Source organism: Colias eurytheme, chromosome 8 (assembly GCF_061535395.1).
Source record: "Colias eurytheme isolate Ceu_HAF_F1 chromosome 8, ilColEury1 Martin Lab GWU primary, whole genome shotgun sequence".
In the NCBI taxonomy this organism is placed as follows: domain Eukaryota; kingdom Metazoa; phylum Arthropoda; class Insecta; order Lepidoptera; family Pieridae; genus Colias; species Colias eurytheme.
In genome coordinates, this window is record NC_142987.1 from 1,336,935 (window position 1) to 1,364,699 (window position 27,765).

Below are 27,765 nucleotides of genomic sequence, written 5' to 3' on the forward strand. Positions count from 1 at the left end.
TGCAGTTTTTATTATATTTCAGTGATTACTGATTACATAATATTAATAACATATAATACCTTAGCCTATTGATTCTAAAAAAATCATTTCCAATATCACCTTACCTAGTTATTAAATTTTTGAATAATCCGTTTAAATTACCGGCTGAGTTATTCATTATAAGTAGATAAATGGAAATCGAAGTCGTCATCATAACGCTCGGTTACAAGGGACAAAAGGTGCCCCTCAAAATTCAAGACAATTCTTTGGTATCATCAAACTTAACTAAATAAAACAGGATTTAAAGACAATTCAAGATAAATTAACAACATAAATAAAGCTGGAAGCCTTGAGAACGTTTCGATTGAAACAAAAATAAACAATGTAATTGGAAACTTTGTCAACGCTCATACTCGTACCGCTCTCGCAAAATCCCTAAATTTATTCAATACATTTTAAACGAACGCGTTTTATTTCATTTTAATTATGTCTACGGCTAATTCTCTGAATTGCAACCTTTATCGTATAAGTTAACAAACAACTTTGATTTCATTTCTTATGTTAATTATAATTACAACTACGAATAACTCTAACTTCTAAACTTATCATTATGGAGCTAGAAGGACAGATGAAATGCAAACAAAAGGAAGAGAAGAACGGAGATCAGATACAGAAGATGAGCTAGGAAATGCGTACGTATCAAAAATTGACTCGGGTTCCTCGTGAGGTTAGATGCCAACGTCAAAACAATAATTAATGATTAAATATTTATTGTCGGTATTAGCAAAATTGATTCTGACTCTAATGATGAAGCATCTAAATAAATGGATATTACTCACAGCCAGAATGATTCTTCATAGTTCATGTCTAGATATGGTAAGGAGGAAGGTACTTTTATCTTATAAGTTTTAAAGGTTACATTTTAACTTTAATCTAATTTCACCTACAGTGCGTAAGTTTATGCATTCTCTATTTAATTAAAGATAGGATTGAAATCCTTTTAATGGAATGTTAGATTAGTTCTACTTGAAATAATTGCTCCCAATTTTTTGATATCTGGTGTGAATTCGGTCACCAGTGATCAAAAAATTACGAGAGCATCAAATCCGAGTTTACCTTAGATATAATTTAGAAGAAGTTTATTTTGGAAACTACGATAGCTCATTTTAGTGAAACGCGTGACTTAGGTAATTTATTTCAATTTAAATTTTGAATTAACTCTATTCTATTCAAGTGCTAGATTTAAAATTGTATTTGATAGTAGTTTTTAACATCTAAATTTTAATGTTTGGGATAGAACTGATTTCAAAATCATACGAAATGGTAAATTAGGTCGAATTGAACGGCCATAAGATTAAGGATATATATAGAAATACAGGAGCATAGAAGATAGATCGCTAAGAGAATTAGAAGCTTTACTAGATAATGGCACTGCGGAGTGTACCTGTCTTCATAAAAAATTATCCTAAGTCGGCTTATAATTAGATCGATTGATTAAGATTATGTCGCATTTATTTATGAGTTACCTTAACTTTAATATTTAACTCAACTACGTTTAACATGTCCTCATTTAACACCTCCACTACTTCGTATTTATTGCCGATATCTACTTTAAATTCCTCAACAGCTTTCTTAATTCCGTGATTAGGCAAATAGATGGTAAGTTGTGATGTGCGATTATACCCTATATATATTTAATGAATAATAATTAAAATGTCTTTTAAATACAAAGATTCATGAGCTCAATGAATCTTTACATTTAATTTCACTCTCCTATTTAGTTGCGATGGCAAAGTTTCTAGTTGAGACGATAAAAATACAATAGTTTCGAACTGAGCGAAGTTTTACAATCGAGTTCCAACTGAGTTTAGTTAGTTTGTACTAGAATCCATAACGATTGCACGCAAATTTCATAGAGGAAGTTGCTGTTTGCGTGAAGAGGAATGGATTCTTGGGAGGTCAATTCAACAAAAGTTTGTTCGAACGTTCTCGAGGCTTCCACGCTGATAAAATTAAAATCTCATCTCGTAACATAAAACATTGGTTGTCAATATACGTTACAATTAAATTTACAATTTACGCATCCAACGTTGATAGTTCCCTTTCTATTCGGCTTTACCAAACTTTCTATCTCTAGAAATACAAAATTTAACGTATTTACAACCATTTTAATCCTTTTAAAAACACTCATAAGTACATCCTTGCGTCGCGCACAGTCAAAATGTACATTCTTTACATTATAGAATAAGGACTAGATTATATTGGTGAACATAATGATCAAATGATGCTTATCTTAGGTATTCTACGTTGACCGATGGACTCATCCACTACGATTCTATGTATCCTTATATTGTCTGGCAGTTTCATAGATTAGATATCATTCATATTCCTTCATGCTGGTTTATATAAATTGATTTATATCTTTCGCTTTTTTCGGAGTTGTTGCGGATCAGGTTCTACATTGTCACTTGTCAATGAATAATTTTATCCTACGACCAGACGCGTTGTTCGAATTGGAGCCAAACAGTATGGTTTAGAATTTATTTTTGACTTATTTGTTTTTATGGATTGTTACATGATGATACATTTTCCTTTTTCAGCCCAAGGGTTGTTTTTCTTATCGGGGGCGTGTATGAGAGGATCGTTCTTCTCATTTTCCTCTACGTACTCCCGCATCCTGTAACAAATGAAATTTGTGGGTAAATATTAAAATGTCTCAGCGTTATTTGCATCACCTTTATTGATATTACACGCGAATATATCTGAGTGGTTTCATTTCGTTTCATTTCGGTAACGTAATGTGTACTTTCTGGTTGTATATTGTTGGATTTGTAAATGCTTTTGACAATTTAATATTTTCTAATGTGTTTTTATAACGTGCTCGTGCTTGTTGAAATAAAGATTTAAAACGATGGATAACAAAGAGTAAAAATAGAATTATAAATAGCAAATGATATACATCAGTAACTCGTAGTTCAAATTATCCGACCCATTAATCTAACCATAACCATGCTTGATGACGTCACTTGATATATATTTGTAACCACAATTTGAACAAACACTAAATGAACTAAGCGTACTTTCAAATTAATTTAAATTTGAATCGAACTATGAGCCTAAATTCTACCTACCTAAACCTTCAGTATAGTGATAATAATTTTATAACCTACTAGCGGTCCGCCCCGGCTTCGCCCGTGGTACGTATATTTACGTTTTCTCTACATAAAAACCATCCTCGTACTTCACGGAATATAATAAAAAAAGAATTATCTAAATCGGTTCAGCCGTTCTCGAGTTATGCGCTTACCAACACATTTTGCGATTCATTTTTATATATAAGACTAGCGGTCCGCCCCGGCTTCGCCCGTGGTACATATTTACGTTTTCTCTACGTAAAAACCATCCTCGTACTTCAAGGAATATAATAAAAAAATAATTATCGAAATCGGTTCAGCCGTTCTCGAGTTATGCGCTTACCAACACATTTTGCGATTCATTTTTATATATAAGACTAGCGGTCCGCCCCGGCTTCGCCCGTGGTACATATTTACGTTTTCTCTACATAAAAACCATCCTCGTACTTCAAGGAATATAATAAAAAAAGAATTATCGAAATCGGTTCAGCCGTTCTCGAGTTATGCGCTTACCAACACATTTTGCGATTCATTTTTATATATAAGATATATAAGATGTGCCTAAAATATGCTGTGGGTTGTCTCTGCGTATGTATGTTAAAGTATTCCTTCTATGTATGACGTTGATATTGGTATATACCTATCGTTGTTTTCATATTAGAATACAGATGTTCTTTATTACTATATGTATTTTTGAAGCACAGGTAATATTAATTATAATCAAAAAGGTGAAAATGCTTTATTATTCAAGCTTCATATTTATATCACGACAGTAAACTAGGCGATAATAAAATTCATATAATATCCAGTCGAGTTAAGCTACTGAGCTTTTATTAGCTATGTAGCTTTGATAGCTCGTTTGAACCGCTTCAATAAACACTTTTACACACCGTTATTATAGTATTACTAGCTTTCCGCCCGCGGCTTCGTCCGCGTTTTCAAAGAAAAACCCGCATAGTTCCCGTTCCCGTGGGATTTCCGGGATAAAACCTATCTTATGTGTTAATCCAAGTTACCCTCTACATGTGTGCTTAATTTCATTGTTATCGATTCAGTAGCATTTGCGTGAAAGAGTAACAAACACACACACACACACATCCTTCTTCCAAACTTTCGCATTTATAATATTAGTAGGAAGTAGGATATTTATGGATTTCAATTTAAGAGGATGAGTTATGGCCGGTGTTACGTATAATAAACTTTGAATATTTCATTTTTGTATTGTTTATGATAATGTTTATGAAATATGGAAGAATTTGATGCGATTGTTCCTATTATCTTTTGAAAGTGCGTGAAATTTAAGTTAACGATTTATTGTGTTTGTGTAAAAATAATTTTATGTTACAGATGTGTGCATGTATACTATTAATAGATACACAACATACGTAGTATATTATTATTAGTCTGTGACAACATTAAGTTTTCGAACGAATAAATAAGAAAAGATTGTTTGATTGAAAATTTAGTGCTATAATAATTAGCCAAGCTTTCAGGGAAATCGATCTTATAACGTATTAAGAATATTTTTTTTACATTTCCTTCCTTGAATTTATAAAAACAACATGTAGCGAAATTTTGTCATCCCATTTTCATACGATACGAGCAAAATTAGACGCAATAAAACAATTAACTAAAACACGGTGAACTCATTGTTATTTAACATGCTTAACTCATATCTTCCCTATTTGTGGTTTGGTATATTTTATTACATAATACGTAAATATATGAAAGAAATTAAATTCGTTTATAACTTCGTGTTGTTTCTGAAGATTTAAAAGCTATATTAGATTAAAAATATCCTTCTCTGTATAGAAATTAAATCCACTCGCAGTTACCGAGTTAAAATTAGACTGTGTAATTATTCTTAGTACCTACTTGCTTGCTCAATTTCATCTAAATCGGTCGTTTATTTTAGCGTGACAGAGCAATAAACATCCATCCAACAAATTCATTAATTATTTTAAGTACCTACTTTTAATATAATGTTACTGAAAATGGTACTCGATATTATTATATGTGTACACTGTAGGTCCTTACTTTTTAAAACTACTTTTTTATTAATTAGGAACATTAAGATATATAAAGGTAGATAAAGCTTGTACTCTACGCTATGTCTCGAAAATTAGTATCTAGGCCATAACTATCTATTTCAATTTAAATAACAATTAGTTAGAATTTATCAAAATATTTCGCATCAGAACTAACTGTTCAAATTCCCGCAATTTGAATGATTGATATTCCAATACATCGTTTTGTTTGTCTTTCTATCACAATGATTGTAGATTAAAATATATACAGTTCCGATTAAATTGTACTAAATAATTTTAACCAGTTTTATATGAAACTGTAACGTAACGTAATATTAATATGAACGATTTTTAAGTTATTTTAATTATCATTGATTAAATTTATACTAGTATTATAAACTGAACAGTTTGTTTGTTTGAACGCGCTAATCTCGGGAACTACTGGTGCGATTTGAAAAATTATTTCGGTGTTAGATAGTCCATATATCGAGGAAGGCTATAGGCTATATTATATCATCACGCTACGACCTACAGGATTGGAGCCACGTGGGTGAAACCGCGAAACGCAGCTAGTATAATATAATGCTATGCTATTTACATTTTTTAATATCTATCTACTCATGAATAAAGCGAGTTTATTTAAAAAGGTCGTTTCTATAAATTCTTGTAACATTTTTCAATTTAATCTAAGAGAATTGAATTGAAAATATTCCAAGAATGACAACAATTTTCTTTTGTGAGCAGACGAAGTTACGTAGTTCCGATAAATTATGATTGCATTAACATATTATATATATGTCTGTCTGCAATTTTTTAGTACATCATGACTTTAGAAAACTAATCTTTTCTATCTATTTATATCTATTCTATCAAGAACTGCTAGATAATTTACTAATATAAGGGCCGATTTTTCAATCCTTGGTTAAAACTTATTCGTCGAATACCATATTAAACTACCATTTCAAAAATGTATTCTACTTGAAATTGAAATATTTTTGTGCAATTTATAAGCACAAAAGCTGTGTCTTCACTTTTTATAAAAACGATTTTAATATTCAGCGATTAGCAATAGCATACTAAAAAATAAAAAAATATTACTTTTACCCAAATATTTGTTAATTGAAGTAATTTATAATAGTGTGGGAATTAGCAAAAACTTAATCTATACTAATATTATAAACCTGAAGAATTTGTTTGTTTGCCCGCCCTAATGTCCTAATGTCAGGAACTACTGGTCCGATTTGAAAAATTCTTTCGGTGTTATATATATAGCCCAATTATCTTTTATCATCACGCTAAGACCAATACGGCAATACGGGTAAAACCGCGCGGCATAGCTAGTAAATAATAATATATTATCTTTTTCTTCACATTAAATTAAACCTTTAACTTCACATATAGACAATAATTATAACTCTTTATAATTATTGTCCTTCAAGAAGAAACGGATACAGTATCACGAACGACTAGTGCAAGACTCCAGACATAATGGAACAATTAAATGAAATCCTATACTACAACTAGATCGTCTGTGAGCTAATAAAAGCTATACACATGTCTATTGTCTAATGTCTAGGCCATATCACTATCTGCGGACGCGGTTCTACCGAATACCCGCGGCCCCGTCAATAAAGCGGCACGGCGGAACACAGTGGAGTTTAGTCGGTAGGACCCTGCACTCAGCAGGGTGAGTCCGACATAACCCAGGGCTCTTCCCCCGAGTGCCCTGGGCCATATCACTAGATAGTATAGAACACAGTCGCTTCCAGCTGTCAGTCTATGTATGCGATCTTTAAACTACGCAATGATTTGTTGAAACGTATAGAATTTTTCTTGAGAAAATGTTTGAGTACACAATTAGTTAAGTTTTAGAGTTTAGACAAAGGGGGCGAGGCCGTGGGAAGTAAACTAGTCAACATTTTTGATGGAAGACAAAGAAACAATAACAATTTTTGCTCTATTGCATTTTTATCGCTTATTTCCATTAATATATATGTACCACAATTGGTTACAGTTGTAAAGTACATAGACTGTTTATTTACTTGCTTATGTACTTACAAAAAAGACCAGTAAAACAAATATTATACAAGTAAAACATGCTCTTTTCCTGATAAGTTTTTGAACTATAATTTTAAATCCAAATAATGACAGGATAAACATGGATATAAACGTAGAGTAAATAAATATAATTTCGCTAAATACCTACATCATATAGAAATTGGATTGTCATAGGCTCTTATATGGGTTTGCAATATGATTCGTTTAAGGCAATTAGCTGACCCAGTTATACTGTTTATATTGTATATGTTATGTTGTTAACTTAAATAGAGAGTATAACAAAATTTAACCCACATTCATGAATATTACCTATCTTGACTAAATTATTTTTATTTCTTTCTGTTACCAACCTAATATAGGTTTATGCTATATTTCATAAAACAAGCTTAGGTGGTTGGTCTCATTGAATTTGGAAGTGCAAATAAATCATTCTATTTAAATACACAACAGTTACTAACCTTGTATCTATATTTTCAGTTTTGACTAATTGATATCGAGTTTATAAAGAAACATAAATATTTGGTTATACCATATTCATTTAACCAACAGTAGACTTATCATAGAACAAGGTTGTGGGTCACTATGTGATATCAGAAACATTTGGTGGTACCAGTTCCTAACGCAGTTTTATAGAGAAGTACTGGCTTGAATAAACTGAATAAAATTAAACTAATAACACCATTCATCCCAAACAAGTGCACAAATAAAAAAAAATCGCAAAATGTATTGGATTTGTATAAACCCCTGTTTGTCTTGGGACATTGTGGGGCTGAATTATTCATGACTACTCCGGGAAAGCTGAGCTCTTAATAAAATTACTAGCATGATATATCTTTCCGTTTTTAGATTGCGTCTTGTAAGGAATATTAACCGTGGTTACATGAACTTAGAAAACATGTGATATCGAGGGAACTTTTATTCATTTAGGTCACTGTATTGTGGTAAGAAAGCGCTTATTTTTGGCGGTAAATTAAGCCAATTTATAAAAGTGAAATAGAACTAGAAATATTACGTCCTATTATTATAACCTTAGTTGAACTAAAAAGCTATTGCTACTATTGGTTACTTTCGTAGCTGTTCTCATGAAATAAAATTGATTACTAAAATAATTGTGTGAAGGCTTATAAAATAAAATATTTATCACGCTTACTTCCACTGAAATATATCTATATTACCATATTATGATTGCTAAAGCTGTTAGAGAACACAAGCTTTGATACCAAGGGAATTGTTACTTCGGCATCAACCATGTCGCTCTTTGGGGAGGCTGACATGCTTGTTAGAGTCAGTGTAGCATAACTGAAATTTGGAGGATCTAAAACTTTGTCCGTTTATTCAAGATCATTTCTAAGTTGAAAAGTTATTGAGATGGTTTAAATACGATTCTGGAAGAAGAGTAAAGGCTATTAACATACGTTACAGTTGTGGAAAAAGGCAGATGTTATTTTTACAACAGAAAAGGAGGATCCTCGATCATTCTACGCGACTAAGTCGGTAAAGCCCTGATGGATGTTTTCGAAAAGTCGAGAAGTTGTATATAATACTAGCTTTCCGCCTGCGGATTTATCTGCGCAACAACGAAAAGGAAAATTCTCACGGGAAGTGTTTTATCGCGGTAAAAAGTATAAGCCTATGACATTCTCTACCCATCGCTCGGTTACGACGTGAAAGAAAAACAAACATACACAGTGTTGCAAAAACATTTACTTGCGAGATTCAGATAAATGTTTCACTACAGGCTTATCGAACAACGGGACTAAATTAAAGCCAAGGATACCACTAAGCGAGTATCGATCGATACTGGAAATGCCTTAAACTGTTAACCGCAAATGAGCGCCTTGGGCTGTTTAATAGTTAGAAATACACACATAATACTATGTAGATATACGAGTATGTAGAGATGATAAAGGGCCGATTTCTCAATCCATGGTTAAAACTTATCCACCAAATAAAGTATTACACGATAATATTAAAATGTCACCCGTAAACTGTCAAATACGGCCAAAGAATATATTTTTAAAATGATAGTTTAATACGTTATTCGACGAATAAGTTTTAACCAAGGATTGAAAAATCGGCCCTTAAAAGAGCAACTACAGAGTTTGTCTGGCTCTTCTCTGTAGAAACTGTTTTCTGGCGGTAATGGTAAAACTATGTTATAACAATTCAAAAGTGCTTCTAGAAGAAGTCTTATTGAATAAATGTTTGTTTGAGCTTGAGTTTATGAACATAAACCATACAAAACATTTGTATAATAACTGGTGACATTCGTGACAAAACGATCTAAAACAGTGCTATTAAATTAATGTTTTTGGTAATACACAAAGGTAATATTAATTAAGGTGTGTGGCGACGGTTTTTTTCCTAAAGTTCGAAATATTGATAGTGCCATTTCTGTATCGTTTTTATTTAAAGACATTATAAAATGAAATTGAACGATTATATTTTATCGAAATAAATTGACTAATTGTAAACGTACATGCCTACGTATTTACAAGTTTTACCAATTTGAATCAGTAAAAACGCCTAAAAATGATTTTTGTAGAGCCATTTTACAAATAAGGAAAACTTGACAAGAATTTGTTAAATAGTCCTGAAATATAACTTGAAAACACGAAAAACAAATGCACGCGTGAAACAAATAAATCATTTTTTCCTTTTCAAGCCCAAAGGCCTCTTCAAAACGAAAAATAATTATAAAAATTTAACACGCAATTACTAGGTGGCCATCAAATACTATTTTCAGAGCGTTGTTATAATATTTGCCTACTTTAGCCCGCGGCTTCACTTGGTACTGGGATAAAAAGTTGCCTATATGCTAATACAAATTATAATCTATCTATATACCAAATTTCATATGGATCCGAACAGCTGTTTTGCGTAAAAGAGCGACAAATCCATACATTCTTATACATTTGTAATAACATAAGCCTATTGTGTGATAATTGATAAACCACATGTAGTGAAACGATAAAAATATAAAATCGATAGCTTCGTCTACGCGTGCTGCGAGTGTGTTAACCATATGATTCAATATTACTCGAGTGTGGAGTTTTTATTTGCTGTTGTACTAAAGTATTGCATTTTGGAAAGTAGCTTTCTTTAGTAATTTTCGCAAGTATATTATTTGTTTTAGATGAATCTATCTTTAAGATATGTATGAATTATAATCGATATTAAAAGTGATCATTAAATAATTTTGTTAGGCTAGATACCTACAGATGAACACGAAATCATTTGCACTTTTTATTTACAGTGCTGTCTAAAAGAAGAGCGTGTGTGCTGAATAAACGTGTCAAAAGTGAAACTTCTTCGGCAAGATTCAAAGATACCACAATCATCGCGTTTCTCCATGATGTGACGGTATTGACATGACGCGACCTTGAAATTTTACTCTCAACGCGCGTAAAGAAGTTTCACTTAGGGCCGATATTTCAATTTATCCGTCCAATAAAGTATGTATTACACGAACATTTTAAAATATCACTTGTAAACTGTCAAATACGGACAATTAGAATACATTTTTGAAATGGTAGTTTAATATGTTATTCGATGAATAAGTTTTAACCAACGATTGAAAAATCAGCCCTTAAAAATATACAAATAAATTATTTGTAGCATTATGCATACAATTCTCTGTTATAGTTTCATTAGAAGTTATTTGTATTAGTATAAGCACAGACAGCACAGACTAATAATAATATACTACGTATACAAGTATAAGTGAGTGACAAGGGTCACTTGTTTGTGCACTAGACGGTATACAATCGATTCCCCCTATTGGAAAATAGCAGGTGATGAAGATTATATTAATCTAGTTTAGAAAACATATTATGTTATACAAGTGACAGCAAAAACAGTTATCTTTGTTGTTTTTTGGTGTTAATATACATAGAAAGATATTAAATTGTCGAGTATTTATTTATACTTTACAATCATTTTCGTAAAAAATCTTCGCGTTTTTTTTTTTTAAGTCATTCTTGAAGATTTGAACTTTGACTTGAGTCTTGAATTCTAAAAGCTCTAACTTTGAGCTCAAAATAAGCTAGCAAATAAACATAACTGTATTAAAGCTTTTGTTATTATTCATGTCATAATATTTAATTATTGTATACAATATTAATAATTAGAACATCAAATGCCTCAACAGGAAAATGTTTCATTATGATAACAGCTCATGATATATTAACAAAACTGTTTTGTGTTTATAAGGCATAATCTAATTAATGTATTTTTATATTATTATTTCAGACTGACCCGGAAAACGTTGCCCTATATATAAACAAATATTATAAATCTTTTGAGGATATAAAAGGTAGTTTAGGATATTTCTCAGACTAACGGCCTTACTAACAAAAAGTTAAACAATGGATACATTTCTACCATTTTCTACTATAGCTTTGTCCTGCTCTTGCTCACATGAAACGTCAATCATAGAAACAAGACAGGTTATTGCAATAACTAATCCATTGCAAAGGAAATGGGTAAATTGGGTACATTTTATTAGTAAGACCGCTACTGAATATACTCAAATTTCAAAATGATCGGCTAAAATCCTTATGAAGGAGTTTCGTTACAAACGCTTTGACACAAGAATTTAAGATCCTACTAATATTATAAATGCGAAAGTTTGTATGGATGTTTGTTACTCTTTCACGCAAATAGTACTGAACCAACTATGAAATGGTATGTAGGTAGCTGAAGACCCGGAATACGACATAGTCTACTTTTTCGGAAATCTTGTATAGGAGACTAGGCTTTCCAAATACTTTAATAATTACACAAAATAGTAACCACGTTATCATTCATTAAAATATATTAACTGATAATCTTTTAAACTAAGCTTTTAAAGAATAGAATAATAAATAAATAATAAATAAATATTATAGGACATTATTACACAAATCGACCTAGTCCCACAGTAAGCTCAATTAAGGCTTGTGTTGTGGGTACTAGGCGACGATAAATATAATATTTAATAAATACATATATAGATAATAACACCCAGACCCAAGAACAAATAATTGAGTTCATCACACAAATATTTGCCCTGACCGGGGATCGAACCCGGGACCGTCGGCTCAGTAGGCAGTTACTTTACCACTGCGCCAACTGCGTCGTCAGAAAAAACTAGATTACGAGGCGGCAATCGAACCCACGTCTTCCACCAAAGGTTTCATATCTATACTAATATTATAAAGCTGAAGAGTTTGTTTGTTTGTTTGAACGCGCTAATCTCGGGAACTACTGGTCCGATTTGGAAAATTCTTTCGGTGTTAGATAGCCCATTTATCGAGGAAGGTTATATATCATCACGCTACGACCAACAGGAGTGGAGCCATGGGGGTGAAACCGCGCGGAGCAGCTAGTTATGGATAAGTGACGTGAGAGTATGGATTAAGTCAATAGAGATGAAAATACCAAGGTACAGTTAATTTCTTGTAAAAAGAATTATATTTTCTTGTAAAAATTATAATGTTATCTGAATATTACACAGATATGTAGGGTGATTACTTTTCAAATTATTTTAATTACTTTTAGATGTATATTCGTAAACTAGATATTATATAGAGTTTTTAATGGAAATTCTATTAATTAATATTGTTTATTCTTATACCTGAAATGATATTTCAGGGATACAGATAACACGTTGACAGAAATAAATCTGCTTTAAATCTGATACACAAATATAATATGAAAATCGTACTTTATTAAAATAAGTTATCTTATTGCATAATAAGACAAGGTATCTAAAACAGATTATGATACTTACCGATATTTTATGCGTACTATATTACGATGTGATTATTTATAGAAAAAAAGAGGTCAAATTTGTTTGTTTATACCGAACAACGTATGGAACTAAAAGTAAAACTGAAAACTAAATAGATGTCTATATATAATTGTATAGTTACGTTCTTCTAAATAACTCATATTAATGTTATTAACTAGCTGTGCCCCGCGGTTTTACCCGCAGTGCTCTACTCCTGTTGGTCTTAGCGTGATATAGCCTGCTTTCCTTTCGAGCTTTCCTCGATAAATGGGCTATCCAACACCGAAATAATTTTTCAAATCGGACCAGTAGTTCCTGAGGTTAGCGCGTTCAAAAAAACGAACAAACTCTTCAGCTTTATAATATTAGTATAGATGTAATAATTACACTGTCTGTCTGTTATGTTATTGAAGCGGGTAATAGATTTGGATGGAGTTCAATTTGTATAGATTGAAACATGGAGATCTTTTATAGATAAGTTTAAAGGCAAGGAAATAAGGGGAGGAAATTAATACAGAATTTTCATTAAGTCCCCGTGAATAAAGTCGCGGGTGGAGCTAGTATACAATATATAAAATAATATTATAATAAACAGGAAATATAGATTGAGCGCTTTTGTATTTTTTATGGTGTAACCTAAAAACTGCTTTGCCGATATTGATAATTCTTTCAGTACAAAACTACGTACTTAATCGTACGTAAAGTACTTATATATTTTTTTTAGTTTTCATCCCTGAATGAAGCTGTAAGTTAAGAAACGTAATATTTTAAGTCAAGTAAAAACGGCTTCAAGCTTTAAGATGAATTTTTTTATAGAGATAGTTTATAGTATAACGTTTTACTGCAACGCACAATAAAGGTCAACTGGGGTTAATTTATTTATGACTTCATTCCCTTCAATATAATATTTTCTCTAGTAATATTGAGTTCAATCAAAATACGTAATTCGTCTAAATCTATACTAATATTATAAAGAGGAAACCTTTGTATTTTTGTATGTTTGTATTGAATAGGCTCAAAAACTACTGGACCGATTTACAATTTCTTTTACCATTACTTAGAGGGCTTCTTCCGAATCCGTATAGGCTATATTTTATCCCGGAAAACGTAAATATGTACCACGGGCGAAGCCAGGGCGGACCGCTAGTCTGAGATATAATAAAATGCGTTATAGGTTACATTACTTAATTATATTTTTTTATACATTCGCAATTTCAACACAAATAAAAAATAACATTGGAATTTTACAAAAAAATAAATACACGTTTTTTGACGGAACCATTGAGATTGTATGAATTTACATAAAAACGTAATTAGCGGTTTTAATAGCATTTCTTTCAAATTACGACAAAGTTCCCATACAAGTAAATTAAACTTTATATAGACTGTTTTTAAGACAGCTATAAACTGAGAGAAGTAAAGCCAGACGAAACCACAAGTGCAGCTAGGTCAGTCACCTTGTATAGAATTTAATTAGAGGAACCGACTTTAAAAGCTCCTAAGTGTACCTTCTGAGTCTTGAATTCTAAAAGCTCTCTAATTATAGAAAATAAGTACCCATCATATATAGTCATAAATATAATATGCGATAAACATATTTTCATTTAAATAATATCATAGTAGGTACAACATAACAAAAGACATACTGGATGAATGAAATAATTAAAATTCATGACTGAAATCATTGTGTACGTTACAATCTAGACATAAATTAGCATGTTAAAGGAATAAATTAACGGATGATTATAAAACAAACACATAAAAAACACAAAAGAGACGTCCTCACGGTGGTAAAAAAACGTCCCGTGAACCCGTGAAAATCGGAGCAGCACATACAAACACGAAATTAAACCAAATGCGGTTGGAACAAGCACTATTGTCGACTGCACGCACCAACCACTCCCGGCCGAATGGCCCAATATGGCACATCACATTACGTCACCGCACAATTAAATTTTCAAAAAAGGAATGTTATTTTTTTTCTACTCACGCAGCAATGCTTTTCGATAGCGGCCAGCGTTCCATGGAGGCCTGGTACTTCATGTTTTCGATCTGCTTTTTCAGTGCCTCTTTGTCCATGGTTGCGAGAATACTGGCATCCATCGCGCAGAATCTGTGGTATAAAACACCCACACACAGGTAAGTAGTGTATTCATGCATTTGCTTCGCTGTGAGCGCAGCGACGTACAGTGGGATAGGGAAGTGGTTATGTAATATTTTAAATGTAGGATAAAAAAAGGATTTGTGTGTAATTCATGATTTTTAATAGTTTTGGTTATTTATTATAGTGAGTAAAAAGTATAGTCGTTGTAGTAATTGGATATGTCAAAGTTTAAAATGAATAGTTAAGTGTAACCGATGCCGTCAATTCAATGTCATCTCCCCGATAACATTTGTAAAGTAGGGACTATGAACTAACCTTGATTAACATATGAATCTCATAAAGAGAATAAAAAATTAAAAGAGAGTATTTAGGATATTCAAGTGTATGTACCACTATTTATTACGGAAATTCGGTGTACATAATATCATTGGTAGATAAATACTGCTTTCACAGTCAATAAAATCCATGTTCTGTCTTAAGTTTTAATATTTTGTTACCAAAGGCGATAAATATCCAAAATCATAGAATATAATATTATGACAAACTATACTTTATGTGTGAAGCTATTACGTATAGTATTATATTATCTATGCTTTTACTAAAATAACTTTCTTTCTATAGTGATTTCTTCTAAGATTTTTTTTTTGAAGTGAAACTTCTTTGTCGGGGCTGGACAAAAATTTAGTGTAACATTTTTGCGTTACGCCGTACGCGTGACATTTTTGCGTTACGCCATACTCGTGACATTTTTAAGGTCATAAAGAAGTTTCACTTCTTACGTGTGTACTCTAGTACACGCATACATTTGAAGTGAAACATCTTTATCGGGGTTGGACAAAAATTTAGTGTAACATTTTTGCGTTACGCCGTACGCGTGACATTTTTGCGTTACGCCGTACGCGTGACATTTTTGCGTTACGCCATACTCGTGACATTTTTAAGGTCATAAAGAAGTTTCACTTCTTACGTGTGTACTCTAGTACATGCATACATTTTTTTTTTATATTGTATAGCTATGAGACCAATAATTTTATAGTATGTGAATCACTAGGTAATATATAATATTATAGTATGCATATTTAATTCTAAAGCACTACTCTTATCTCAAATAAAAATAAAGGACCTTAAAACGTTTTCTACACGATTGTACACAAGCCGTCTCGCTTACACTGTAAGGGGGGTTCTGAGGGTGTGCGTAGACGATGCGCGCGCACGCTGTTACAGTTTCTATGACAACCCTACGCACACAACTATAATTTTGCGCAAATTTTGTTAATCCACCAGTCTAATCAAAATTAAACCCAATTGCTGCAAATTCATAGAGTCGAAATTCGCGTAACGGGGGCGTGTAAAATTAATGAATTAGGCGTAATGCCCGGTAGTCGGCCGTGTTTTGTATCGCATTATTCTTCGTCTGTTGTATTCGAGCCAAGTGCACCATCTGTCAAAACTGGACACGCACTTTTGACCGTTATTCTTGGTGTAGTAGAGGTGATATTTGTTTGAATATTTATGAAGGAGATAAGTTCTCGGATATCTGATATGTAATCGTATATGAAACGTTTGTAAGTATGTATAAATTTATCGAAAAGGATTGTTGCGATATGACTTTTATTTTAGGACAATTTTCTTGTAGCTATAGTTAATTTGGGTAATTACTGAGAAGTCATTTCATCTTATTTTTAATTTGATAATAGAGATGATAATGAAAAATAATAATATAACAGAGCTATTCGTATCTTATTTCTGTCTTGATTTTTGTATTGTGGAAAGATTAAAGTTTATTTTTGATGCGCTATATAGGTAATTCGAGTTATTACGAAAATAGTATAAATGACATAGTTTCTAGAAAGGTTTATTAAAATAAAAATGAAGACAGAAATAGAAAAATATGTACTAAAAGGTACTGTTTTATTTTGTTGTTATATATGAATAATAAAACAACACTAATGTTAAAATACAGATTTTCTTAACATTCATAATATTATAATATTTAAAACTGGATTAGAGAATTTTCCGCTAACAGTGCTCCATACAAAAGCTCCTACAAACCCTTCACGTTGTGTTTTTACGGCAAAAAGTAAGGACTTTTCAACTTATTTAAAAAGTTCTTTATTCATTATATTATATTTTAACACAACGTTGTAAACAAGGTTTTATTTTTATATAAAACTAGCAGTCCGCCCCGGCTTCGCCCGTAGTACATAATATTTACGTTTTCTCTACGTAAGAACCATCCTCGTACTTCAAGGAATATAATAAAAAAAGAATTAACGAAATCGGTTCAGCCGTTCTCAAGTTATGCGCTTACCAACACATTTTGGGATTCATTTTTATATTATAGACTAGCGGTCCGCCCCGGCTTCGCCCGTGGTATATGTTTACGTTTTCTCTACATAAAAACCATCGTCGTACTTCAAAGAATATAATAAAAAAAGAATTATTGAAATCGGTTCAGCCGTTCTCGAGTTATGCGCTTACCAACACATTTTGCGATTCATTTTTATATATAAGACTAGCGGTCCGCCCCGGCTTCGCCCGTGGTACATATTTACGTTTTCACTACATAAAAACCATCCTCGTACTTCAAGGAATATAATAAAAAAAGAATTATCGAAATCGGTCCACCCGTTCTCGAGTTATGCGCTTACCAACACATTTTGCGATTCATTTTTATATTATCGATAAGAAGATAAAATTGCAAGAGAGAAAAGACTATTGTAAATCAAACCTACGACGTTTAGTTTAATATTGATTACGTTAGTACTAGTAGAGGTACTAAGAGTTAGGTACTTACTTACTAATTCTTACTATATATTATAAATTCGAAAGAGTGTTTGTTTGTGTTTCATAGTTAACTGTCGCTAAAAATAATTCTATCTGATTTTTAAGTCTGCAGAAACCCTAGAGAGTGATCTAGGGCCTAGGCTTCTTTTTCTACGGTAAAACATCTCATTCCATTTCTCGATTTTGACCAGCTTCGTTAATATTAATTATGTGACATTCATAGATATATTTTCTCACATAATCAAATACTATGAAAAATAGACAACATAAAAAGTTTTTCTAACCAAAGATCGTCAATATATTAAAGATATTATCTTTTCTTTCGATATATTTTACTGATAATAATTAAAGAAGGCCATCGTACATAAATACAGGAACCTATTTGATAGTAATAAAACACTGGCTTATTGCAATTAGCTGTACTGCTGTAGCATTTAGCACAACTAAAATTGGTCTAGAAATTAATAGTTCTAATTTAAATCAATGATATATTTATAAACCAATTTTTTGTGACCTTAATGTTCTTTTTACTTATAATAATTTGATTTCTATATTTTAGAAAATATAAGTGGCAAGTTTTATAGGTTGACCTAGAAACAACCGTGGATGGTTACAAATAATAATCGAAATATAATAACTATTAAAAACCAGCATAGAAAGATAATATAATAATATGTAATTATTAATGCTTGACATGGTAGAGTACCTAACTACTGAAATAATTAAAGTCTACCAAAAATCTAGTCACTATTTATTTACTTAAAACAGATTATTTGCAAATGCGCTTTAATATCTTATATTAGTTCATTATTTAAACCTTTCTCCACACTCCCTTTAAACTGAACAATGTAACGAACATAATTAACTACTATACTAACCGCTAACCGCATTGACTGCAATTCTTAAAAAACGTATTGAAAGAAGGCAAAAGTGCTGAATAAAGATTATGATTTGATTACTTTAGCGCGGGAAGTTTTAAATGCAAGTCAATTAACAATCATAATAATTTTCACATTGTTCTTTTGTGTGGTTTTCCGTAATGAAAGCGAGGTTCGTTTGTAGTTTTACGTACTTTGTATTGTGGATTCAATGGTTTTTACCATAATAGATTAATCTTAGCTATTCCGTTACGTTTATGTGGGAGTTATAGCCATTGAGTTACTATGTACTACGTACTAGAGAGGCCATCGCTACTACACTTTTTCTAACACGAGTTAGAGTCAATCGTCTCAAACCATTTTTTTTTGTTACATTGATTGGTTTTAATTGATAAGTTTATTCATATTTTTTTAATAAGATAAACAATATTTATTTGTTACATTGATTGGTTTTAATTTATAAGCAATAAAAGGCAGAATATTTGCAAATTGTATGACTCACTAGCCGCCCCGCGCCGCCGCGCTTGTCGCACAGATTTTGTTCGTGGTGTCCTCTGTATAATAATATACCTCAATGGTTATAGCCGAGATTAGTTACTATAGCGACGTACAGTAAGATTCACGAAAGATGACCACGGCGCAGAAGGCATATTTTAGGTCCCTTTGTAGGTGTTAGGTGAGGCGCGGGCGGATTTAATTTTAAATAAATAAAAAATAAATTATTTAACCAACATTAAAATTTAAAATGTTATTTTGTCTTAAGTCTTTTTTTCATGAGTGAACGGGCGCAGACGTCCGCCATTTGTGGTCATCTTTCGTGAATCGTACTGTACTGTGGCTTGCTCCTAATTAAAACATCTGTTATGTATCATCCCAATGACAATTATTTGCTCATATTTCTTACATTACAATAATTATTATTATAATTTCGAATGTAACTCTATCTGTCTGTCTCTTCGTCACGCCTCAACCACTGAATACATCTGGATGAAATATTCAGAGATAGCTTGAGATTTGAGAAAGGATCAAATCTCACAGGAACGGGAACTATGCGGGTTTTCTTACTATGCGGGCGAAGCTGCGGTCAGAAAGCTAGTTAAAAATAATACGCCCGCTCCTATTGGTCATAGCGTGATAGCCTTCTACGAAAAAACTATCCAAAACAATAACAAATTTCAATTCGAATTTACTAGACTAGTTTCTGAGATAAGCGCGCTCCACGAAACAAACTCATCAGCTTTACGATATTAATCTACATGTTATAAAATACTAGAGGTCCACCCCGGCTTCGCCCGTGGTACATATTTCGCAATAAAAGGTAGCCTATGTCCTTTCTCGGGTATCAAAATATCTCCATACCAAATTTCATGAAAATTGGTTCAGTAGTTTAGGCGTGATTGAGTAACAGACAGACAGACAGAGTTACTTTCGCATTTATAATATTAGTATGGATTATATTTTATAATCCAAACACTAGTAAAACCATATTGTACAATACACAATTTTCCAGATCGAACACACACCCTCTTGGGACCTAGATTCATTAACCGCTACACACGATTTTTTCACATCTATCTATACTAATATTATAAAGCTGAAGAGTTTGTTTGTTTGAACGCGCTAATCTCAGGAACTACTGGTCTGATCTGAAAAATTCTTTCGGTGATAGATAGCCCATGTGGTTTGATCGATAGATAAATTAAAATAAACCCCTGAAATGTATGAAAGCGCATAACGTCTAATCATCAAATTGTATCTCTTTAGTCGTTATTGTAACGTTTTATAACAACGAATAAATAGTTTTAGTCCTTCCAAGTATTAAGTTGAAGGTATAAATATCACTTTTACATTATTATTACTCTATAATATCATAATATGCCAAAGGTTGTGGTAGATATTGCTTGAACGAGATAAGTTCGCACAGCTGTACCGTAGACCATACTTCGTTTTCACCTAATTATAGAATAAATAAATCACTACTAATCTGTTCTATTAATTAATACACGCTGTTACCATTAGACTTACACCATTCATCATTTCGCTATTTGTCAGTTTTCTGGATGTGTCATAGTATTAATTGACCCTTCATAATATATTTGACGTCGTTTAACTAAAGCTTTCTCTGTCTCTATAACGCGTGGAAGACATAATTATATCTTATACTAAAGGTCCGCCCCGGCTTCGCCCGTGGTACATATTTCGCAATAAAAGGTAGCCTATGTCCTTTCTCGGGTATCAAAATATCTCCATACCAAATTTCATGCAAATTGGTTCAGTAGTTTAGGCGTGATTGAGTAACAGACAGACAGACAGAGTTACTTTCGCATTTATAATATTAGTATGGATTATGAGATAGAAACAGACTATGTCTTAACATTTGCAAAAATATTTACTTAATTAGAATAGACATATTTTTAACATTTTTGGAAAAACTTTAAAGGTTTGTAACTGCTGTTCTAAGTAGACACGATTTTAAAGATTTTTTTTAGGTTGACAACACCTGTCTATTTGAATCAGATGTCTTATCACTTATGACAGAATTTATAACATAATACCATAATACCCAAAAATATATCCATTTTGTTCATACATCATTATGAAAAAGCGGGAATCACAAATTAAAATGAAACAAAAGTACTGAATCACAGAATTGCACGTGTCCTAGGATAAATTACCTATAAACAACAAGCAATATTGTTTCAAAAAAAATATGATCTCCATTTTTGAAGTTTTAACTAATCGACCAAAAAACTGCAGAAAACTGACCTTCAAAATGAATTAAAATGTACGTCGAGAAAGCTCCGACTAAATAAAATCCAACTAACGGCTAATTAAATAATGGAGAGGAATCTATTAAGATTTCAGTTTGACGCAAATACCGGGTCTGGATGCAGCTAATTTGATGTAATTGTATGCAGCTGAGAGCTCCCCGATAAATTTAATTTGTACTGAATCTTATTAAGTGAAATTGCCAGATCCTTGTAGCGTATTCGTGGGAATTTATTTAATAGTTTATATTGTGGAATGGTTTGAGCAAAATTTCGAAACTAAATATTGCACTAAAATATATCTATAATCTATAATATAAAAATGAATCGCAAAATGTGTTGGTAAGCGCATAACTCGAGAACGGCTGAACCGATTTCGATAATTCTTTTTTATTATATTCCTTGAAGTACGAGGATGATTTTTATGTAGAGAAAACGTAAATATGTACACGGGCGAAGCCGGGGCGGACCGCTAGTAATAATATATAGCTGAAGATTTGTGTGCATCAACGCGCTTACTTCAGGAACCACGATTTGAGAAATTAGCTGTTAGATAGTCCATTTAGAAAGGAAAGTTGGCTATATCATCACACTTAGACCAATAGGAGACGATTATTATTGCGGGTAAAACCATGGGGAACGGCTAGTTTTGTAATATAAGTTACGGGGACTTTTGCTTTCTATAGCTTAGTATAGTATTATATTATTATTATCTGTGGTTTAGACTAACATACCTATCTAAAAACTGTGCAATTCTGACAATATTCCATACACACATCAATTTGATAACCTCCTTCTTAGAAGTCGGTTAACAAGATTTTCCGTTCAACCATTAATAAGACGTGAAAACACAACGAGGACATTCACCCCCTCTAATTACATGACATTGGGATCAATGTCAAACTTTGAGGTTTGCTTCATTTAACATGATGTAATTAAATTGATATTAATATAATATGAGAGCTTTTAGAGTTAAATTAAGCATGTTCTTTTGGTAAACGAATATTATAAAGAGATACATTTATGTTTAGGAACTTTATAATAACTACTAATAACTAACATAGGTAATAGTATCTACGAAAATATAAAGAAAATTTGGATAGAAACGAGTGAGATAAAAACCTATCCACTATCTATATATTGACGTGACAACGTCTTATAATTCGATAGAGCCCCTTGCACGCACGAAAAAACATGACTCATGCGGCGTTACCTCGCTCTGAGGCGTTCCGTGTAAGGCTTGAAGTGCGAGCGAGAGCGCGGAACGAGCGACAAAGAAGCACAATCGGACGTTGTCACGTTCAACTATCGTCAGTAAACCGACTTTACAGACAACCAATTTTTTTTATATATATATTTTCATGTGTTCATTATGAGTTATTTTTAATCAATTACAGAGCCTACTGTCCACAGAATAGATCTTAAATGGGAGATTTTTATTTTAAAGAATTTGTTTAGCAATTACTCGCAAAATACTTGCATAATATATTATGTAGGTGCCTACATTATAATTATTGTACATATACCTTTAAATAATATGATAAATGCGTATCTATTCTAAACGCATTTGATAGTGTGTTATCTAACCGCGAAATATAAGGTCCATTTGAAACTAGACAAAGGGTCAAGTGGGTTTGATTAGACTATGAGATCGCTTCCTTTGCATTCAATATAGTGGTAAAAACTAGACTCAGTACTTAGAATTTGATGGTATGCTTTTTGTGTATTAAATTATCCTTTTTAATTAAGGCATTTCCTTTCGGAAATGTCATAATGCTACCTAAATGTTAAATCCAAGTAATCCTTTAGCTAATTTTTAAAAAATAGCAGACATTACGGGAAAAATTTCTCATTTTAGACTTCTTGACTTGTGCAGCATATTATTATTTATCCCAAAGGATAAATCACGGTTTCAATCTGTTAAAAGACTGAAACCCGTAAGTGAATAATGTAGTTTCTAACCTCTAGTTCAACATCTATAATACAAGATGCCACAGTTCCTGATTAATATTTAATACAGTTTAAGTGATGATATTAGGGATCAAATAGCACTATATTAAATTAATGGATTCAATTTTCTTTCTCAATGATTGGATATATAAAAAGTGATAGCCCGTATGGTTAAAATAAAATATTAATGACTAATTTAACTATTATAGTCATATTAGTAGAATAGTCCTTACGAATCCAATTAAGGTGAAAATATTAACAAATGAATTAAATATGTACTCGAAATAACGCTTTATTCACCACAATATTATAAAATACTATTAAAGCTAAACCAATAAAATAATGATAAATATCAACTTAATTTATTAAAGGAAAGAACTTATTTTTCATAATTCTAAGGATAGAATACGTAAATCAGTTCTTTGGCCAGAAATTCTGTTTGAAACAATGGATGACGTCACATGCCATATGTTTCAGGACCATAAAGGTAATACAAACAAAGCTAAAACACACAGTCGTCACACGTTTGATGTCGTTAGATCTCTTTATGGATAGGCTATTTCGAAGCACTTGTATTATGATATACTAAGAGCTTTGTGTTGGTACTAGTGTTAGAGAAGGTTAACATAATACAAATAACAACAGAGTAATTGTTATGTGGCTATACCTTCCTATTACAATGAACTCTATGGTGTACAACATAATATTATCGATATCGAATTGATATGAAATGCATGGGCTTACGGGCCATGCTATGGTTTATATTCCTTGAGTCAGTAGCTCCACCTTAATATGCTGCTCGATGATATAGTCTCGGTACTACACGAAGTAACTATTCTCTAATCTGTGGTACTACCATCGACCGCGCAAGGTGTGCGCACTGTCATTATTTAATATTATTTCACATATCTACCTAATCTTATATATATATATGAAAATGAATCGCAAAATGTGTTGGTAAGCGCATAACTCGAGAACGGCTGAACCGATTTCGATAATTCTTTTTTTATTATATTCCTTGAAGTACGAGGATGGTTTTTATGTAGAGAAAACGTAAATATGTACCACGGGCGAAGCCGGGGCGGACCGCTAGTTATAATTAATTATGGAGAGTTATTTCAATTCTCCGACAGCAGTAGGTATTAATATTTATCCGAATTAGTATTTAGTGTAAGAGTTTACAAGTAATTTCAGTTAATATTATTATTATGATTAGAGCCGCGTAGATATAGTTTTAAGCACTTTATAATGAAGAAATAGGTTTACCTTCGTAACTATTATTTTGTTCTTCTCTTATATTATCTATAGCTTTATAATATTTTACGACTCTTTTTCAAAAGAAATTCGAAAAGAATTAAAAAAATATCTAAATATTTTGATACAAAATGAACGTAACTTTTTAAATGAGACAAAACTTCTAAATAAAAATACATTCAAAAATTCAGATAAAATAACCATCACAATTACTATTGGTTTATTTTTAAACTTAACATTAACCAGTCTCAAATCTCTGTGTTTAAATTAATAAAACGTTTCAATATTGCAGCAGCAGAACATTACTTCATAGTATTAACTATAGTACATATTATATCCGTGGTACTCGTATTTGTGGTAACGGCAGTCTATTTAGTTCAATCATTTGTAGGGTTTCGTTGTAAATAAATCAATAGTATTAATTCAGAATGTGTAATTAATAACGTATGTTTTATTTCCTAGAAATTTTCTAATAAAATAACAAAAGACAGCAACATCGTTGATATAGGATGTTATTTCCTAGAAATAGTGTTAAAAAAATAACAAAGTCAAATCAAAGAAATAATGAAACGCTTGAATATCCCTTTTGTAAAATTGTCAATTTTTACGCAAATGTGAGAATTGTCAAAGCGTTGTTTGCTTGTTTCAAATTATTTTTATAATAGTTAGTGCATCGAAGAAGGTGAAAATGTCTATGTTGTTTGGTATAATAAATGACTGAAATGTGAATAGATGTAGAAAACTCATTTTTGCCTGTACTTTAAAAGATATGATACAAAGAATACAATGATAGGAAATTGGAAAAATTGAATTTGAATGGAACAAAAAGAAAAACTTACGTTTATTTTAGCTTCCTATGTCAAAAAACTGCGGTAACGCAATCACAGCAATCTGTAATTTATAAAATTGAAATTAAACATCGAAAAATATGAACATGAAAATGTTTTCGTGAATTATACATATATGTATATACAAATGTTGTTAACATTAGATCACTTTTACCAACAAAGCTAAAGATTATGGAAATTCAATGAATCATGTACCTAATTGTAGGGATTTCATTCATTATAGACGAATGTTTGTACCAAGTCGTATAAGAAATATTACCGGTGTGGTATAGTCGATTCCAGCATTGTAACTAAAACTAAATGCTTCCGAGCTTGGCCGATTGAAATAAACTATTTTATACCCGTAAGTGATAAGTGAAAAACCCGGTAGAACAACGTAAGCCTTATTTATAACATGGGCGACTTATTTCGTTAAAACTTTACTACATGAATATATTATGTAAAACATTTCAATCATAAGAATATAGACTATAAATAAATTAATTGGACGTAAGCTGATTTACAAGTCGACAGACGGTAAAAAATATTAAAAGCTATCTACACAGTGCTATCCAAAGAAAATCGATTAAAATTGTACCAATATATGATTATTATCATTTTTTTAAAGACGGACTTAAACATAATGGCATGTCAATGTTTCTGGTTTCTATGCTGAACTAGGTTTTAACTTTGAATGAAAGAATTATAAAATTTGAAAATAGTTTTTTTTTTAATATAAAATTACAAGTTAATGAAAGAAAACTGGGTGTATATAATTTAAAGTTTTTAGTTGTATATAATTTAAATGCATTTAATATTAATTACTTACACGATATAAAATCTTAGCTAAAACTATATCGTAGGTATACGCTCAAAATATACTATTGCAAACTAAAGTATTACACTGTTCTAATTAATATCCTAGTTAACCATCCAGAAACGTCTAGAAATATCTCATTTATCAATTACAATCTACCTGCTATAATTTTTTCAAATTTACAATAAAATAAACTAAAAAGTAAGGTACATACCCCGTAAACGGATCCTTCACAAAATTACCTTAAAATTACAGAGACGACGTAGCACACAACTTTTTTTAACAATCGACAAACGACGAATGCGCTTAATTTAATTATCACTAATTCTATTACGGGCAAAGCCTTGTCACACACACTCACATGCTAGTAGGGTAAATGCACTATATCCGCCCTGTTAACGTATATATGTAATCAAATATTTTATTTCTGAATTATGAGTTTTTCTGTTGATAATAATAAATCGATATTTATAACATTCTTTCCTTAGAACGCCAGCAATGTGAGTTAATTCCAGCAGTTTATATTTTTTTAGTAAACGAATTAACGAAAATTTTACACTATATAGGTAATACTCAATACAATACTCAATACACACGGTATTTTAAAACAATTCATTAGAATGTTACGAATAACATTTACTAACACATTCAAAGATAATAAAGGCTCTCAGTTAAAATAATAAAAAAAGAATAAAAGTTACAAAATATAGGCACGGTTAGCGTTTACCCTATACTCACACACGGAACACCAATGGAAACAATTTAATCACGTTCTTAAATCAACGAAGTCACTTGCACAAAAAGTAATTTCAATTTAGCAATGACAAAGTGAACTATATGAATAATAAATTAAAAAAAAAACTTCGCAAATGTTTATTTTCCGTTGCGAACCGCGAATGTCACTCCACGTTCAAATACCGGCTCCGTCCAAATGTAAATTTAGAATATCACAGTTGACATTTGACTGTTGCCGCGCTTTTTGATCCCGTTTTAAAAATCGAATGCAACGCAAACAAATTAATCAGCCGTGTGCGAAAATAGTTTTAAATTTAGAATACGATTTTAATTTTTTTATGAGTTTTGACACTGACAAATTGACGGTTGTCGGAACACAAAAAAAATGTTTTTTTTTTTAATTACCGTTTGAGCACAGGCTATCGAGCAGCCGACGTTGAATGGTTGTTCTACTGTAATACAAACCTATATGGATCGGCCAGCGCTCTACGCTCCATTTGAGTAAGAATGTATCATGTAGATTTAACGGTGAAAATTATTTTATACTTTTACTAATTGCCGTAAATTGGAAATTAGATGCGAAACGCTGGCACAATTACTGATGCATTAAATTGTGTTTGAAAAAATTGGTGAGAAATTTCGATTTATAATTGGGCTATTTATCAAAACCAACT

The 27,765-nt window shown here is 31.7% G+C and overlaps 1 protein-coding gene across 3 annotated transcripts; it reads right to left on the reverse strand.

Annotated features, from left to right (window-relative positions):
• Ggamma30A (guanine nucleotide-binding protein subunit gamma-e) lies at positions 1-27,550 on the reverse strand. 3 transcript variants are annotated; one of them, XM_090104369.1, is made up of 4 exons: positions 27,497-27,550; positions 25,552-25,603; positions 14,962-15,084; positions 1-2,656 (listed from the first exon to the last, which is right to left on the reverse strand). In XM_090104369.1, the coding sequence occupies exons 3-4, from the start codon at positions 15,072-15,074 to the stop codon at positions 2,551-2,553; spliced, it is 219 nt and encodes a 72-aa protein (XP_089960495.1). In that variant the 5' UTR covers positions 15,075-15,084; positions 25,552-25,603; positions 27,497-27,550; the 3' UTR covers positions 1-2,550. The 3 variants fall into 3 exon arrangements, with proteins under 3 accessions (XP_089960495.1, XP_089960496.1, XP_089960497.1); XM_090104370.1 differs by lacking the exon at positions 27,497-27,550 and adding an exon at positions 26,571-26,665; XM_090104371.1 differs by lacking the exon at positions 25,552-25,603 and having other exon boundaries at positions 27,497-27,516.
• Between the last annotated feature and the right edge of the window lie 215 nt (positions 27,551-27,765).